The sequence below is a fragment of the Nerophis lumbriciformis genome, linkage group LG30 (genome assembly GCF_033978685.3).
Source record: "Nerophis lumbriciformis linkage group LG30, RoL_Nlum_v2.1, whole genome shotgun sequence".
NCBI classification, from domain to species: Eukaryota; Metazoa; Chordata; class Actinopteri; order Syngnathiformes; family Syngnathidae; genus Nerophis; species Nerophis lumbriciformis.
This window is the reverse complement of record NC_084577.2, coordinates 7,810,206-7,828,118: the sequence shown is the minus strand read 5'-3', so window position 1 is coordinate 7,828,118 and position 17,913 is coordinate 7,810,206. Positions and strand designations below refer to the sequence as shown.

The window sequence follows — 17,913 nt, the reverse complement described above, 5'->3', positions numbered from 1 at the left end:
TTGACTGCTTTTCGTTATAAATTCGTTCTCTTTTATCCATTCAGAATTAAACGAGGTCTTGCGTTTTGGCATGATGCTAAATTTCTGTCAATGTCATGCCGCAACAGCACATGGACCCTGTTTACTTTTTTAACCAATGATAAGCAGATTTGTATCCGACACAGCTCTTAGCCAATCATTTGATATGTTACTGCGTTGGGGGCATTTTTTACGGTCTTTGATTGGCTATTGCGCTGCAGCCCAGCAAAGATGAAAAAACTCCGCTCTTCAAGCCTAGTGCCTCAAAAAGGAGGACAAATACGTGTCCGGCTTGATGCTGCGCCGGACAGGGCATTAAAAATCCGGACTGTCCGGCCTAAATCCGGACACCTGGTCACCCTAACATTGGTATCGGATCGGAAGTGCTAAAACCTGGATCGGGACATCCCTACCACACACAGATATAAATAGTCAGCTAAACAATTGGAGTAGTCTTTAAAAATATGTTAGTGATGGACAAATAAATAGAAATAGGCTAGATGAATAAATGAACACTCAATCATTATGCTAAATCAAACTATAACCTACATTCTTGTATGACAACAGAGTGGCTAGCAGAACAGAAGGCAGAGGAAACTACACGTTTTGATTTAGTATTTGCTAGTTGAACATTACAGATCACAAAAAAGGTAAATTCGGATCGCTAACGCTGTTAGCATAAATTAATGGGATTTAACATAGAGAAAATTAGCATCACGGCTAACGGAGAAATATTTTCGGTTCATTATGAGACTGTGGTGGTTCATAAACCTAGATAGCTAGAGATATTGGCCCCAAAATCATTTAACAAGTACAGGAACAGCTAGCTAGCTTAGGCTGACCATATTCTGAAATCCCAAAAAGAGGACACATATATGCGTGCCAAGGCGGGCAGCAGGCCAAATGTTAGTAGTCGTAGTTTTAGGAGTCGTCTTACTTAATACAACAAGTTCAAATGGTGTATCATAATTGCACAGAACTCCTCATGCTTCTGTTGGTCTTTTTTAGGAAATTTTCAATTTCACTTATAATTTAATATACACATCTACTACAGATACAGTACATTGGACAAAATACCACAATCAAATTAGTAATTCATTGATGAAATTACAATCAATTATGTTTTAAGATCATTTATTTAAAAAAATGTAATTCTATATATACACAAGAATATTAAATGTGATTATTAAAATTATAATTAAGTTACGTTTTTTTGTGTTATATATATTAAATGTGTTTCAAATGTTTACCGATAAATGTTATTATATATTTTTAAATATATAATACAGAGTTTCTCTTTTATTTTTGTCATGACCCCCTAGGATTGAGAAGTTGGTTAATATTTATTTATTTAAATTTTTATTTTTATATATGACACTGAAGTTGTCTCCTTTTTCTTTTAATTCCTGTCTATGGAGGTTAATTTGTGTCTTCATTACGAAAGCTTTTTATTTTTATTTTTTGCGTTTGAATTTTGTGAACTGAATTTTTTTTTTTTACATCAGATTATGCTGACAATTTCATTTGAAAAAAATTCAGTGTTTTCAAATCCAGTGTATAAAAAAATTAGTTAATACAAATAAATTGTAAAAAAAATTCAGTGTATAAAAATGTATTGTATAAAAATTCAGTGTATAAAAATTCAGTGTAAAAAAAAGTTTGGTGCTGAAAAATTTCCTGCTTTAAAAAGCAAGACTCACTTCCAGTAAAATAAGGCTAAAGCAATGGATCCAGTCTCAGAACTAGCCAATGAGGTGTCCAGATTAAAGTCATGTGACACGGGTCTCGCGAAACAACTTACAAAAAGCAGTTAATTTGGCTACCTGGGCATAATACAACACAATAAACACTTAAATGCGGCCCGCTGGATGTTTTCAAACTATAGAAATGGTTCCAATGGTTAGAATCTGAACTTTTGAGTGACATACAAAGCTCGGAGAACAAACAGCGAGTGTCAGACGGAGGCAGAATTCTACAGAAAGGTTCTACAGAATATTTATATTATATCCAATATGTGGATATTTTTTACCATTTGCATTTATGTGTCACCGTGTTAGTTGCATCTTTGTTGTTTTTCCTCGATTATTAAAGATGTCGATCAAGGTGGTGGTCAGCAGCGCAACACATATTCTCAATATCCGGTGTTTTATTGTTAATAATTTATAATGTAAATCCCACAGTCCATATTTTTATGTACTTTTTGACTGTCATATAATTCAGTAAAATAACTAGTTTATTCCGTTTTTGCAATGGTTTGTTTAGGTTGGTTTTTTTTACTGAAAAAGACACTCAAATGTACATGAAAACACATAATGTGGGATGTATAATATTAACTATGAACAATAAAACACTGAATATTAAAAATATTAATGACGTTGCTCCTCTACTGCAGACCACCTCCTTGATCGACGTATTTATAATCCAGCAAGAGCAACAAAGATGCAACAAACACGGCAAAAAATATATATATGTGTGTGTGTACATGCGTGCGTGCGTATCTATATCAGGGCTCCCCAAACTTTTTGACTCGAGGGGCCGCATTGGGTTAAATTTGGGTTGTAAATATATATATATATATATATATATATATATATATATATATATATATATATATATATATATATATATATATATATATATATATATATATATATATATATATATGTGTGTGTGTGTGTGTGTGTATATATTCTGAGCGCGATGATGTCACGATATCTATGGAAAAATGCATTTTTAGACAATATGGTGTACCCTGCCTTCCGCCCGAATGCAGGTGAGATAGGCCCGCGACCCCACAAAAGGGACAAGCGGTAGAAAATGGATGGATGGATGATTTGCCTGAGCGGCTTGGAGACACCGAGAGTAACAAGCGGTAGAAAATTGATTAAAAAGGACCGATTTTTAGAAAAATAATAATTTAAAAAATTAATTATTTTTTTAAATTTTTTAACCTGTGACTTCATGCTGGCCGGATTGTGGACGCTGGCAGGCTGGATCTGGCCCGCGGGCTGTAATTTGGGGACCCCTGATCTATATAGGTAGCCGTCTTGTACCGTTTACCTGAACTTCATTATCCAGCACCATCTGCTGGTCATGTTGTGTATCACAGTCAGTTTCGCTGCATATCATGACGCAGAAACCGTACGCCACTCAAAAGTTTAGATTCTAACCATTGGAATCATTTCTGTAGTGTGAAAACATCCAGTGTGCCACATTTAAGTGTTTATTATGTTGTATTATAGAATAGAATAGAATAGAAAGTACTTTATTGATCCCTGGGGGAAATTCAGCACCACAATTCGCTCACAATAGACAATAAACACTTAGGTATTTTTTTACATGTGAATAATATAAATACAGTCTATTATACAGCATTATTCACATGTGAATAATATAAATACAGTCTATTATACAGCATTATTCACATGTGAATAATATAAATACAGTCTATTATACACCATTATTCACATGTGAATAATATAAATACAGTCCATTATTCACATGTGAATAATATAAATACAGTCTATTATACATCATTATTCACATGTGAATATTATAAATACATTATACATTTACAGTACATGTGAACGTGCTCATTCTCTCCGCCAGGTCCGAGTGTAGTGGGTGGGAGGTGTTGTCCATAATGACTAGGACAGTGGTTCTTAACCTTGTTGGAGGTACCGAACCCCACCAGTTCCATATGCGCATTCACCGAACCCTTCATTTGTGGAAAAAAAAAATTAAAACAAATTAAAAATTCAAAACAAAGTTATGTTTTTTCACTGGTGCACAAAATGAACCGTGCATGAACATAACCTTGTTCAGAGAACAAAACCAACAGAGTGCATGAACTCACAAGAAATTACACACCTGTAAATCCGATGGAAAATTAGAGGGAACATTGTTTGGGGGTATACGTAATACGCCGTTATTTACACGATGAGTCGGGTGTGTCTAGCCATGGATGAAGTGCTGGCTGTCCAGAGTCGGGACCCAGGGTGGACCGCTCGCCTGTGCATCGGTTGGGGACATCTCTGCACTGCTGACCCGTCTCCGCTCGGGATGGTCTCCTGTTGGCCCCACTATGGACTGGACTCTCACTATTATGTTAGATCCACTATGGACTGGACTTTCACAATATTATGCTAGACCCACTCGACGTCCATTGCTTCCGGTCACCCCTAGAGGAGAGGAGGGTCACCCACATCTGCGGTCCTCTCCAAGGTTTCTCATAGTCATTCACATTGACATCCCACTAGTTTTTCCTTGCCCTTTTGTGGGCTCTGAACCGAGGATGTCGTCGTGGCTTGTGCAGCCCTTTGAGACACTTGTGATTTAGGGCTATATAAATAAACATTGATTGATTGATTTATTGATATTGACCTCCGCGGCGGAGGCTCTGCCGAACCCCTGAGGCCGACTCACCGAACCCCTAGGGTTCGATCGAACCCGGGTTAAGAACCACTGGACTAGGAGCTTTGCTAGAATTCTCCCCTCTGACACCACCGCCAGAGAGTCCAGCTCCACTCCCACCACGTTACTGGCCGTTATGCCCAGGTAGCCCAGTTAACTGCTTTTTTTATGCTATTTCGCAAGACCCGTGTCAGGTGACTTCAAACTTGACACCTCATTGGCTGGTTTTGAGACAGGATTGATTGCTTTAGAAGTGAGTAAAGCAGCAAACTTTTCGACACTTAATTTTTCCGCACTGAATATTTATGCACTCAATTTAAAGGCCTACTGAAATGTGATTTTCTTATTTAAACGGGGATAGCAGGTCCATTCTATGTGTCATACTTGATCATTTTGCGATATTGCCATATTTTTGCTTAAAGGATTTAGTAGAGAACATCGACGATAAAGTCCGCAACTTTTGGTCGCTGATAAAAAAGCCTTGCCTGTACCGGAAGTAGCAGACGAGTAGCGTGACGTCACAGGTTGTGGAGCTCCTCACATCCGCACATTGTTTACAATCATGGCCACCAGCAGCGAGAGCGATTCGGACCGAGAAAGCGACGATTTCCCCATTAATTTGAGCGAGGATGAAAGATTTGTGGATGAGGAAAGTGAGAGTGAAGGACTAGAGGGCAGTGGGAGCGATTCAGATAGGGAAGATGCTGTGAGAGGCGGGTGGGACCTGATATTCAGCTATTTACTAAAACAGTAAATAAACACAAGACGTATATATACTCTATTAGCCACAACCCAACCAGGCTTATATTTAATATGCCACAAATTAATCTCGCATAACAAACACCTCCCCCCTCTCGTCCATATAACCCGCCAATACAACTCAAACACCTGCACAACACACTCAATCCCACAGCCCAAAGTACCGTTCACCTCCCCAAAGTTCAAACAGCACATATATTTCCCCCAAAGTCCCCAAAGTTACGTACGTGACATGCACATAGCGGCATGCACGTACGGGCAAGCGATCAAATGTTTGGAAGCGTACTCACGGTACCGTGTCTGCGTATCCAACTCAAAGTCCTCCTGGTAAGAGTCTCTGTTGTCCCAGTTCTCCACAGGCCAATGGTAAAGATTGACTGTCATCTTTCGGGAATGTAAACAATGAAACACCGGTCGTGTTTGTGTTGCAGAAGTCGGCCGCAATACAACGCTTCCCTCCTACAGCTTTCTTCTTTGCTGTCTCCATTGTTCATTGAACAAATTGCAAAAGATTCACCAACACAGATGTCCAGAATACTGTGGAATTTTGTGATGAAACAGACGACTTAATAGCTGGCCACCATGCTGTCCCAAAATGTCCTCTACAATCCGTGACGTCACGCGCTGGCGTCATCATACCGAGACGTTTTCAGCAGGATATGTCGCACAAAATTTAAATTGCACTTTAGTAAGGTAACCCGGCCGTATTGGCATGTGTTGCAATGTTAAGATTTCATCATTGATATATAAACTATCAGACTGCGTGGTCGGAAGTAGTGGGTTTCAGTAGGCCTTTAAAACACTAATTTTTTCTTCAGCACTAACATTATGTTGTTGTTTTACCTAGGAACATGCAATCACTCATCTTATGTGTGTTTCTAGTCTAAAGGCAGTGTTGTCCACCCCTCCGTCCAGCGGGGCGTTGGATCTGTCTGGTATCCCTCTGGCTGCTCGTGACATGGAGCGTCTATGTGCACATTTACAACACCATTCTTCCACCGTGGTCAGTTTGGAGCTGGGGTTCACCGAGCTGACCGATGAGGCCTTCCTCCTCCTCCTGCCCACTCTCGCCGCCCTGCCTCGGCTGGAGACGCTGGCACTGAATGGAAATAGGCTGACCAGGATTATTCTCAAGGAGCTAACTGATGCCCTAAAGGTCATTGTATTGTTGTCACATCAAGTCTTTATATACTAACCGAGATTATTACACTCCTGTAATAATTTGTGCTGGATCCTCACCAGCCTTTGTCTTTTTGTTGTCCAGTTGTTGTATCTTATTTTCTTACACTTCTAAGTCTCATTTGCAAATATGCATTTATTTTAATTTGTGCTAGGTGTGTTGTGTAATATACTTTAAGTATTGTACATATGGCTGGGGATGTGTACCCGATTCGGTACTTTTATAGTTAACAACAGAATACAGTCGGTATTACCAGGTACTAATTTACTGTTTTTTCCGGACTATAGAGCACACCCGTATTTAAGCCGCACCCACAACATTTAAGGGAAAAATAATATTGTTCCATATATTAGCCACACCGCATATACCGTATTTTCCGCACTATAAGGCGCACCGGATTATTAGCCGCACCTTCAATGAATGGCATATTTCATAACTTTGTCCACCAATAAACCGCCCTGGACTATAAGCCGCGCCTACGCTGCGCTAAAGGGAATGTCAAAAAAACAGTCAGATAGGTCAGTCAAACTTTAATAATATATTAAAAACCAGCGTTCTAACAACTCTGTTCACTCCCAAAATGTACGCAAATGTGCAATCACAAACATAGTAAAATTCAAAATAGTGCAGAGCAATAGCAACATAATGTTGCTCGAACGTTAATGTCACAACACACAAAATAAACATAGCGCTCACTTTCTGAAGTTATTCTTCATTCGTAAATCCTTCGTCTTCGGTATCCGAAGTGAAAAGTTGGGCAAATTTACGATCCACTGGCAGATGTTGGCGTCGTCTGGCGCTGCCTCCTCGTCTTAGTGAAGGTGTGTTCGCCTTCTGTCATCCATTGTTCCCACGCAGTTAGCAGTCTAGCTTCGAATGCCCTGTTGACACCAATATCTAGCGGCTGGAGGTCTTTTGTCAATCCACCCGGAATGACGGCGAGTATTGAATTAAGCGCGTAAGCGTGTCTCTCAATGTGCTGTTATGAGCTAGCAAATATAACAACTACACTACCCAGCATGCAACGATAGTTACGAGCATGCGCGGTAGCCCTGAGAAGCGTTGTTGTATGCTGGCAGTTAGAATGTGGTTATGATCACGCTGCGAGTAAACGTTGAGAACTCAGTTAACACGCCTCGTCTGCATTATTTATAATTAGACAGACAACACACTTAATAGGAGCCATTTTGGGGTCTTTACATAAACACACAAATGGAAATGAAACGTCACATATCCCAGCATGCACCGCGCGCTTCTTCGTCGTCCACTGTTCCCACGCAGTTAGCAGTCTAGCTTCGAATGCCCTGTTGACACCAATATCTAGCGGCTGGAGGTCTTTTGTCAATCCACCCGGAATGACGGCGAGTATTGAATTAAGCGCGTAAGCGTGTCTCTCAATGTGCTGTTATGAGCTAGCAAATACAACAACTACACTACCCAGCATGCAACGATAGTTACGAGCATGCGCGGTAGCCCTGAGAAGCGTTGTATGCTGGCAGTTAGAATGTGGTTATGAGCACGCTGTGAGTAAACGTTGAGAACTCAGTTAACACGCCTCGTCTGCATTATTTATAATTAGACAGACAACACACTTAATAGGAGCCATTTTGGGGTCTTTACATAAACACACAAATGGAAATGAAACGTCACATATCCCAGCATGCACCGCGCGCTTCTTCTACGGGGAAAAAAGATGGCGGCTGTTTACCGTAGTTGCGAGACCTAAACTTTATGAAAATGAATCTTAATATTTATCCATATATAAAGCGCACCGGGTTATAAGGCGCACTGTCAGCTTTTGAGAAAATTTGTGGTTTTTAGGTGCGCCTTATAGTGCGGAAAATACGGTACATTATATACGTACGTTGCAAAATTAGTTTTTTACACAAAAGATTCTGTAAATGTTTACTTTACCTTAATTGTTTCAAAACAATGCCTGTAAACTGCTGGTCAAATAAAACAGAAGTCATCATCATGAACCGACTTGCTGCGGGGGCTAACTCTCCAGTCAGCTAAACAGACTAAATAACTCCACGGTGACGTTTTGGTGAATTTACTGCGGAATTTGTGAAACTGAAACAATACAAAAAGAATGCCCTTGTAAGTTAGTAATACTAACACAAGACGCTCGTAACTGTGTTAGCATATTAGCTATTGCTAACAATGCTAGCATCATTACATCATGGTAGCATGTACAAATATGCATGAAAACCATACTTGCCAACCCTCCCGATTTTCCCGGGAGACTCCCGAATTTCAGTACCCCTCCCGAAAATCTCCCGGGGCAACCATTCTCCCGATTTCCACCCGGACAACAATATTGGGGGCGTGCCTTAAAGACACTGTCTTTAGCGTCTTCTACAACTTGTCGTCGCGTTCGCTTTTCCTCCATTCAAACAGCGCGTCGACCCAGTCACATAATATATGCGGTTTTTTACACACACATAAGTGACTGCAAGGCATACTTGATCAACAGCCATACAGGTCACACTGAGGGTGGCCGTATAAACAACTTTAACACTGTTACAAATATGCGCCACACTGTGAACCCACACCAAACAAGAATGACAAACACATTTCGGGAGAACATCCGCACCGTAACACAACAGAACAAATACCCAGAATCCCTTGCAGCACTAACTCTTCCGGGACGCTACAATATACACCCCCCGCTACCACCAAATCCACACCCCCACCCCCACCTTAACACCCCACCCCCATCTCCCGAATTCCGAGGTCTCAAGTTGGCAAGTATGATGAAAACACTCCTACAAACGTACAAACGTTGCTTGGAGTGATGAATGAAGAATCCACACTAGTAGAAACACTATGCACGGACAGATGACTGAACAGCACTCCGGTTGAAAAAAAATAAAAGCACTACTGTTAAATGAAAGGACACTGCAGCACCGGCAGTGAGAAACTCGTCCAAAAGATGCCGCCATAGCACAAACAATAAAGCACTTTCTCAATGTATTTGCTTGTTTGGAGTTTTTTGACAGCGAAGAAACATCCATAAATTAGCCGCACGGTCTTATAGGCCCGGTATTGGTCCGTGGACTGATTGGTACCGGCCAGCACAAGAAATATATATATATATATATATATATATATATATATATATATATATATATATATATATATATATTTATATATTTTTTTTAAAATTATTATTATTAAATCAACATAAAAACACAATATGTACATTATATATCAATATGTATCAATACAGTCTGCAGGGATACAGTCCGTAAGCACATGATTGTATTTCTTTATGACAAAAAAAAAATTAAAAAAATGCCATTATCCCCCGGTCCTTGGTACAAATTTTCAAGCATTGACCGGTCCGCAGTTACAAAAAGGTTGGGGACCACTGTTATAGGCCACAAGAGTCAAAGCATAGGGAAAAAGTAGCGGTTTATAGTCCGTAACTTGCGGTATGTAAAATGTAACGGTGCCATCACATCTCAATGCAGACTCTGCACTTGGCCAGGAAACAAGCCGTCAAGTTTACTCAGCTGCACTGCCTTCAGGTAATGTTACAGTTTTCAATGCCAACAAAGCAAGAAGGCGCTCAAAAGTACAGTAGGGCTCCATTTTTCAAAAGGCACTAGCTTGATGCTAATTTACATTGGACTTGCAAAAGACATGATTAGCATTAGCGATTTTACCAAATTTGGTAATCAAAACTATAACTAAGATGTACTTTACAATCGTGTGAAAATAGGTACCATACTTACAGTTGAATCACTTTGTAGGGCTCAACAAAAGAAAAGATTTGGACATTCTCCTTAATGGTAAAAACTACTTCCCGGTTATGGCAACACACTGTAGTTGTTACCTACGGCGGGGGAAGGAGACAACACCACGGCAGAAATCAGTTCAATTGGTTAATTGAACTTGATGAATAGGTGGGATGTGTATGCTACTCTAAGTGTCCGGTGCAAGACGATGTGTAGAATCTGTTACCAGAGTTTGTTGTATGTGCGTGTTGGATGAATCCTTCGTCAGACCGAAGGGGTTAGGCGAGAAGGCAGTCCGTGGGCAGGCAAGCGGTTGGGGGCTGGTGAGAAGCAACGAGGTCCGTGTCCAAGCGGGGGTCGAGAATCGAGGAAGGCAGTCCGGAATACAGTGGGAAGTGGAGGCACACAACTTGATCACGGGAGACAGGGGAAGCACTGCGGGAAACACAAAGAACATAAGACACGGGAACAGGAAAGGCACAGAGATAGATCAAGTACGCGGGAGGGAAGCCAGAGACGGGACGCTTACTACGGGAGTGAACTACGTTCCGCACTGGATCTTCGGGTCCGCTGGTCTTTACGCCGTCTGTCTTCATCAGCCCCAGGTCCGCAGATTGAGAATTGCCTGCAGCCTTGCAGGCGCGTGGCCGCGACGCGTGCAGAGCGAGCAAGGGCGTGTCCCTAGCGGAGTTGACGGCAAACAGCTTGCTGCAGATGACCTGCGGGATTGCGCATGCGCCGTGACAGTAGTCTAGTCTATACACGGCTGCCATCTAATGTCTTGGAATTGCACCTGTATGCAAAGTCTGCTATACAGTACAGTACAGTACTTGCAAATGAGACACAAAAGTGTCAAAAATACATGATAACTGTACAGCACAGCTCAGTTTTTGTTTAAATGTTAAGTAAAAAAAACAAAAACAAAAAAAATTATTTTCACGCTTGTGAACACACAAAAGTATTAAAAAATTGGTGCCGTCGATTCAAATGGGAAAGGTACCCATGCGTACTTATTACACACCAAGTGGTTGCAACGTATATCTTAGTTTAGTTTTTGATTACCAAATTTGGAGGTTTTGAAATCATCCTGTAAAATCGCTAATGCTATACTTTTGCATCTCTATGGCATATCCAATTAGCATCGAGCTGGCGCATTTTGAAAAGTGAAGCTCTACTTGTGAGCGCTTTCTATCCAGCGTGCATGCTTTGTTGTCATGTACAATTGAAATATTGCCTGGTGACAGTTCGCTATGATTACACCTGTTTGCCCACCAAGTGCTTGAGCCGGTGTTGAATCTGCAACCGGACGTGCAACAAAACCGTTACATTTTACGTGAATCGATACCTGGTAGGAATTTGGTCGTTAAATGTTGAAAATACCGAATTTGGTACTCACCCCTAACTATTTTAACACTATTTTCTATCATGAAAGTTTGTGAAATGTATCGGTGGAGGAGCGATTGTATGGTTGTTTTGATTATTAGCCCAACCCTTAGCTCACACATGCATGTTTGTGTCTTGCTTGCTTGCAACAACTTTGTAACTGGCTTTTTCTCCGCAGGACCCAAACAGTTTCCCAAGTGTTACATGGATTGACCTGGGCAACAACGTGGACATCTTCTCCCTGCCACAGCCGTTCCTGGTCAGCCTGAGGAAGCGTTGCCCTAAGCAGGGAAACCTTCCCACCATCCTGGAGTTTGGAGAGAGTCAGGCCAGCGATCCTCCCGAGAAGCTGAGAGGGATGGGGGAAGACGAGGAGACTGACGACACCAACAGGACCGAGAGCATGGCTGACCTGCCGTCGGAGGTGGAAGAGGAGCTGGACGGCGAGCTGGAGATAGAGGAGATGATGGAGGAGCTGCGGGACTTTGACCGGGAGGTGCGCGGCAAGGAGGACGAAGACGAGAGCATGTGGACCGTAGAGGAGCAGAGGAAAGGGAGGAGCAGGACAGGGAAGGAAGACGTGCAGAAGAGCGAGAGGACGGGCCAAAAGGCAGTGATGGCAGTCGATGAGGACGACACACAAAGCCGGTCCTCTCAGTTGTCTTGCTCCAGCCAATCACAAAACTCCTCCGCTGCTGCTGAGCCAATGAGAGCACAGGAGGAGGGCTTTGATAATAGGACTGACAAAACACAGCACTTGACCTGAGTGCTGCTCATTTTGCCTCTCTGCTTGAATTATTTGTTCTCCTGTACTGAGGCAAGACTTCAACCAGTCGGATTTAGCCAGCCGAACCAAGGTGACAAACTATTGGTGAATCAAAGGATGGCCGTGCTGGTGCATAAAGAAACAACGTAATGATGCTCTTTGGTTTGGTAAGAAGCCTCTACTAATGGCTGCGCAGTGGAACCCGCTTAAGTCGTTCACCTTTACGTCGACAAAACCGTCCATGTGGAACGACTCTGAACGAGAAAGTGCCAGCTAAAACTGACGTCACTGCTGTCTAGTGTCACGTCATTAAAACGAGCACGCTGACTTCCTGTTCAGTGCAAAGTCAGTTTCAAAATAAAAGGATGGCAATGTTAGCTTGGATTGTAACAAAATGCAGCATTTAATTATATTTTGCAGAAGACTTTACACATGTATAAAAGCTTTATAAATGAAATTTCAGCAGCAGCTCTGTTGGATAAGATTCAAAAATGTCATATGAAAACAGAAGATTTAAAACACCGTATTTTTCGGAGTATAAGTCGCACCTGCCGAAAATGCATAACAAAGAAGGAAAAAAAACATATATAAGTTGCACTGGAGTATAAGTCGCATTTTTGGGGGAAATTTATTTGATAAAATCCAACACCGTGAATAGACATTTAAAAGGCAATTTAAAATAAATAAAGAATAGTGAACAACAGGCTGAATAAGTGTACGTTATATGACGCACAAATAACCAACTGAGAACGTGCCTGGTATGTTAACGTAACATATTATGGTAAGAGTCATTCAAATAACTATAACATATAGAACATGCTATACATTTACCAAACAATCTGTCACTCCTAATCGCTAAATCCCATGAAATCTTATACGTCTAGTCTCTTACGTGAATGAGCTAAATAATATTATTTGATCTTTTACGGTAATGTGTTAATAATTTCACACATAAGTCGCTCCTGAGTATAAGTCGCACCCCCGGCCAAACTATGAAAAAAACTGCGACTTATAGTCCGAAAAATACGGTAATAATGAAAACCATCTCAACATACTTCTATAGGTCAAAAAGCCTTTTTGTATCGCTCATTCGCATTGTCCTTGCAATTATCCAAGCAGTGCCTTGTCTTGGTTTCAATTTTGGTTATATCGTCAGCCACTTATGTCAGCGTCAGTCAGTCCGAGAGGCACCGACATGAACGGGTTCCACTATAAGACCTTCGGGTGCCTGTAACATGTGCCAATAATGGTTAGAACTGTGGGTCTGTAAAAAACAGAATATGAGCATCAAATACAAACGCAAGCTCTTTAAAAATGCCTTAGCCATAGGAGGAATGTTTAAATTGCCTCCCGTGTTAATCAGATGCATTGGAAGAGGCAGAAAGTAATGTCAATAGATTAGTGGGTACTAGCTAATTAATACATGTAATGAAAGGGTTGCACAAGAGTGAGTCTCAATAGGAAATCAAGCATAATTAATAAAAAAATGAGAGTAAATGATACATTTTTCAGGTATAAATCTTAACAAAATAAATGTGCGCGATTCTAAACTTGTTGAATTTGCACATTTCGGGCCTGATCTACTAAAGGTTTGCGTGTATTATTTATAAATACACAAAATAGCGAGCGCAATCAATATTGCGTTTTTGTCTTCCTGTATATCCAGAATATATGCAGATTATTATAACATGCTAAATACTAGGAATTATCAAACCTAAAAGTGTTTTATTTATTCATATTTAACATGTTTGGAAGATATGTGCAAACTGGCACAGTTGTGCACAAATGGCTGCCATCATTGTAGTGACAAAGGAGGCGATTTGTGACAGACGATCCTAGGTGAGAGTGTCAGCCTATTAGGACTGAAATAGAACAATAACAATATCGTATAGCCAACAATTCCACTTTGAGCTACTGGATGATTTATGGAAAAACAACACGGCGTTTTCTAGCGTCTGCACAATCTCATTTAATGCCGGTGTTCTTGCGAGACATGCTCCCTATTGGAAATAATGCCCTCACTGCATCTGCGCATGCATATGAATCAAAGAAATGTGGAAATGTAATTGCACAATGAAAGACTCTTTTTATGTTAGTACAATTACACTAAATAAAACAAAAAATGTTTGTATTTTGTCAATTAATGTGTTGTAAATGTTTCACACTACAAACAATTAAATGTATGATTCATAGGTTGTTGTTTTTTTCTGGGAAACCGAAAGCTCTCCCAGCATACCTTGTGGCACTTGATGTTCGACATATTCACATGAATCCATAACCTTATAAATTGGACATTCAATTGTTTAACTGTTTGTAGTGTGAAACATGTATATTACATGACAACATACAAAAATATAGCATTATTTAAATAGGGCATTCTATATGGAAGTATTATTGTAGAAAAACAATTTGCAAGTGTGTGTATCTCAATCTCTGTGTGTGTTACCATTAGAGGTGTCAATCTTTGATCCGATTCCTGGGGTGAAGATTCGATTCACAATTGATTCTTGAAATGTATTATTTGGTAAGATAACTATAATAACATATTTTGTAAAACAGGTTACAGATTACAAAAGCTTCTTTTGGTTGCATGGAGATGGCCTAAAACATTTTTTTTTTTAATTAATTATTGTAAAAATATATATATATATATATATCTACACAATATTCCTTTAATGAATATAAATATGAAAAAAAAAATGTATAAAAAAATTAAATTTTATTTATATATATATATATATATATATATATATATATATATATATATATATATATATATATATATATATAATTAATTTTTTTTAAAATAAATATATCAATATAATATATATATATATATATATATATAATTTAATTTTTTTTATATTTATTTTATTTTTATTTTTTTATATGTATATTCATTAAAGAAATATTGTGTAGATATATATATATATATATATATATATATATATATATATATATATATATATATATATATATATATATATATATTATTTTTTTACAATAATTAATTTAAAAAAATAAGTTTTAGGCCATCCAAAAATAAATAAATAAATAAATAAATTATTATATAATTAAAAAAATGTATATTTATTTTATTTTTATTTTTTTATATGTATATTCATTAAAGGAATATTGTGTAGATATATATATGTGTGTGTATGTATATATATATATATATATATATATATATATATATATATATATATATATATATATATATATATCCAGTATTTTTTTTTATTGATTTTGAAAATTATGAATCAATTCAGAACCAGCATGAATAAGAATCACGATTAAGATGTGAAATTTTTTTTTTTTGTGCACCCCTAGTAATTAGGTCCGCGTGTCCGTGTTCTAATATGTCTGTGTTTAGATTTGCGTCTGTGTTGTGATTTGTGTGTGTGTGTAAAAAAAATATCCGTTTGTACAGATTGCTGCACGCACACACAAGGGTAGCAAGTCACATGCAAAAGTCATGTGTAAAAAGACAGCTACTTACGGGTTTCTGTTTTCATACAGAATTGAACAAAGACACATTTTAAATTTTTTTTTTTTTTACACACACACAAATCCAAACACACACAAATCGCAACACAGACGCACAGAGTTTTTTTTACACACATGCTGTAAATCGAAACACGCAGATCTGATTATACACACACACAGATTTGTTTTGCTACAATAATATTTCCATAGATCACGCTATTTAGCATTTGTTATTTTGGATCTTAGTAGATCAGGCCCTCCCTGTTTAACATGGGTCGCTATCCCACTCACACAGTGTTGGTGCGTACAATTGCCTTAATATTCTGGCAATGTCGCCAATATAATGTTAGCAGAAGCATTTATTATACAACGTAATTTCCCACAGTTTGGTTAGTATATTTGGGTAGGATAAATACAGTTTAATTTGATTTAGTGGCACAAATATTTCATGCCCTACCAACCAGTAATTTTGACCCTCACAGACACATTAGCCCTGTTCCCTCAGCAAGAAGCTGAGAAAGAAACCCTAAATTACAAATGAGGAGCTGGTTAATGATGTCAAGGGAGTTGGGAGCACACTCAACAGGAAAAGCATTAGTAACACTTTGCTGTAATGGATTGAGAGATCCTGCTAATGCCCGCAAGGTCCCCATGCTCATGGAGACACAAGTACAGGTCCATGTGAAGTATGACAATGAAGACCTGAACGATTTGGACAAAGCTTTGGAGAGCCAGAATTGGCATCTTTGAAGAAATGCTGAATATGACCCTAAGTACACCATCCTGGCTCTTAACCATGGAGGTGTGAAACATTCTGCTTCTGGATTGACAAACAGAGTCTTCAATGGTAACTTCCTCGCCTAAGACAGAACAACTTAAGCTGCGTTGTGCAGGGTCTCCAAGCATGACGATGACCCAAAATGAGGTCTTTTAGAGTCGCGAGGCGCCAGAGCACCGTAGGGGAAGCGCAGCATTGGCGGGTAGAATATGACAGAAACCTGTCGTTATGCCTGAAGCCCACCACATGGCGAAAAAGACAAGTAGATGACTTCGGGGCGCAATGTTACACTTTGAAAACCCTTGATCTGAAACATATGGCCAAATAAACAAAGGACTGTTTCAAGAAGAAGCACTGTGAGATCTGACAGTGACCAAGACAGTTTCCGGATGTTGCTTAAACCTGAAGCAAAAGCCTTAAATTTTTAAGTATTTTCAGAGAATCTGTAAAATGGGGGTGGACCAAATCCCTCCTGAGATGTGTGCAACCCTAGTGACCAAGAAGCCACAGTGCTTGCCAACAAGGGTTCCTCCACCAAATATTGCTTTCGGATCAAAAACCTATGTCTCTCAATCAAATCCAAAATCATATATACCCCCTTTGACCCCTTTCCTTTTGTTTGGAAGTCAACCAATGCCTTTAAAGGACCCTTTTCTGTGCATTCTAGACAGTAAAAATATGCTAGCACAAAGCAGCTAACAATGGAGGTAATAGGGAATCAACTATTCTGCCTATAGAGCACTCTAAAATACCTCCAACATCATTGTGTATATATATGCTGTAACAATAAAGTAGCAGACACAATCATGATAGCAAGTGATATTTACAGTACTGGGGTCTTCTTTCAAATGTTCTTGTAATCACACAATATTTTTGGTATATTAGATGGAATCTTTACCTGACATGTTTCGACTGTCATCTGCAGTCTTCTTCAGAAGGGTCACCTGACCACTGTTCAGATTCAGGTAAAGATTCCATCTAATATACCAAAAATATTGTCTGATTACAAGAACATTTGAAAGAGTATATGAATAAGAAGACATAATGAACCTTTTTGTGAAAAGTACTGGGGTCTATTTTAACAACTTATTTCCTTGGTATAGTTACTAAAGCTACTTCCGTCAACAAACTGTGAAACAGTGTACAAACCCTGTTTCCATATGAGTTGGGAAATTGTGTTAGATGTAATTATAAATGGAATACAATGATTTGCAAATCCTTTTCAACCCATATTCAATTGAATGCGCTACAAAGACAACATATTTGATGTTCAAACTGATAAACTTATATTTTTTTTGCAAATAATCAATAACTTTGGAATTTGATGCCAGCAACACGTGACAAAGAAGTTGGGAAAGGTGGCAATAAATACTGATAAAGTTGA

At 39.1% G+C, this 17,913-nt stretch overlaps 1 protein-coding gene across 1 annotated transcript in view; it reads left to right on the top strand.

The window, feature by feature from the left end:
* Positions 1-12,719, top strand: part of lrrc75a (leucine rich repeat containing 75A) — a 97,622-nt gene extending 84,903 nt beyond the window's left edge. Inside the window, exons 4-5 of the mRNA XM_061925459.2 lie at positions 6,073-6,346; positions 11,675-12,719. Of these exons, the coding sequence (XP_061781443.2) occupies positions 6,073-6,346; positions 11,675-12,262 (862 nt within the window). The 3' untranslated portion in view covers positions 12,263-12,719. The remainder of the gene's footprint in view (positions 1-6,072; positions 6,347-11,674) is intronic.
* The last annotated feature ends 5,194 nt before the right edge of the window (positions 12,720-17,913 follow it).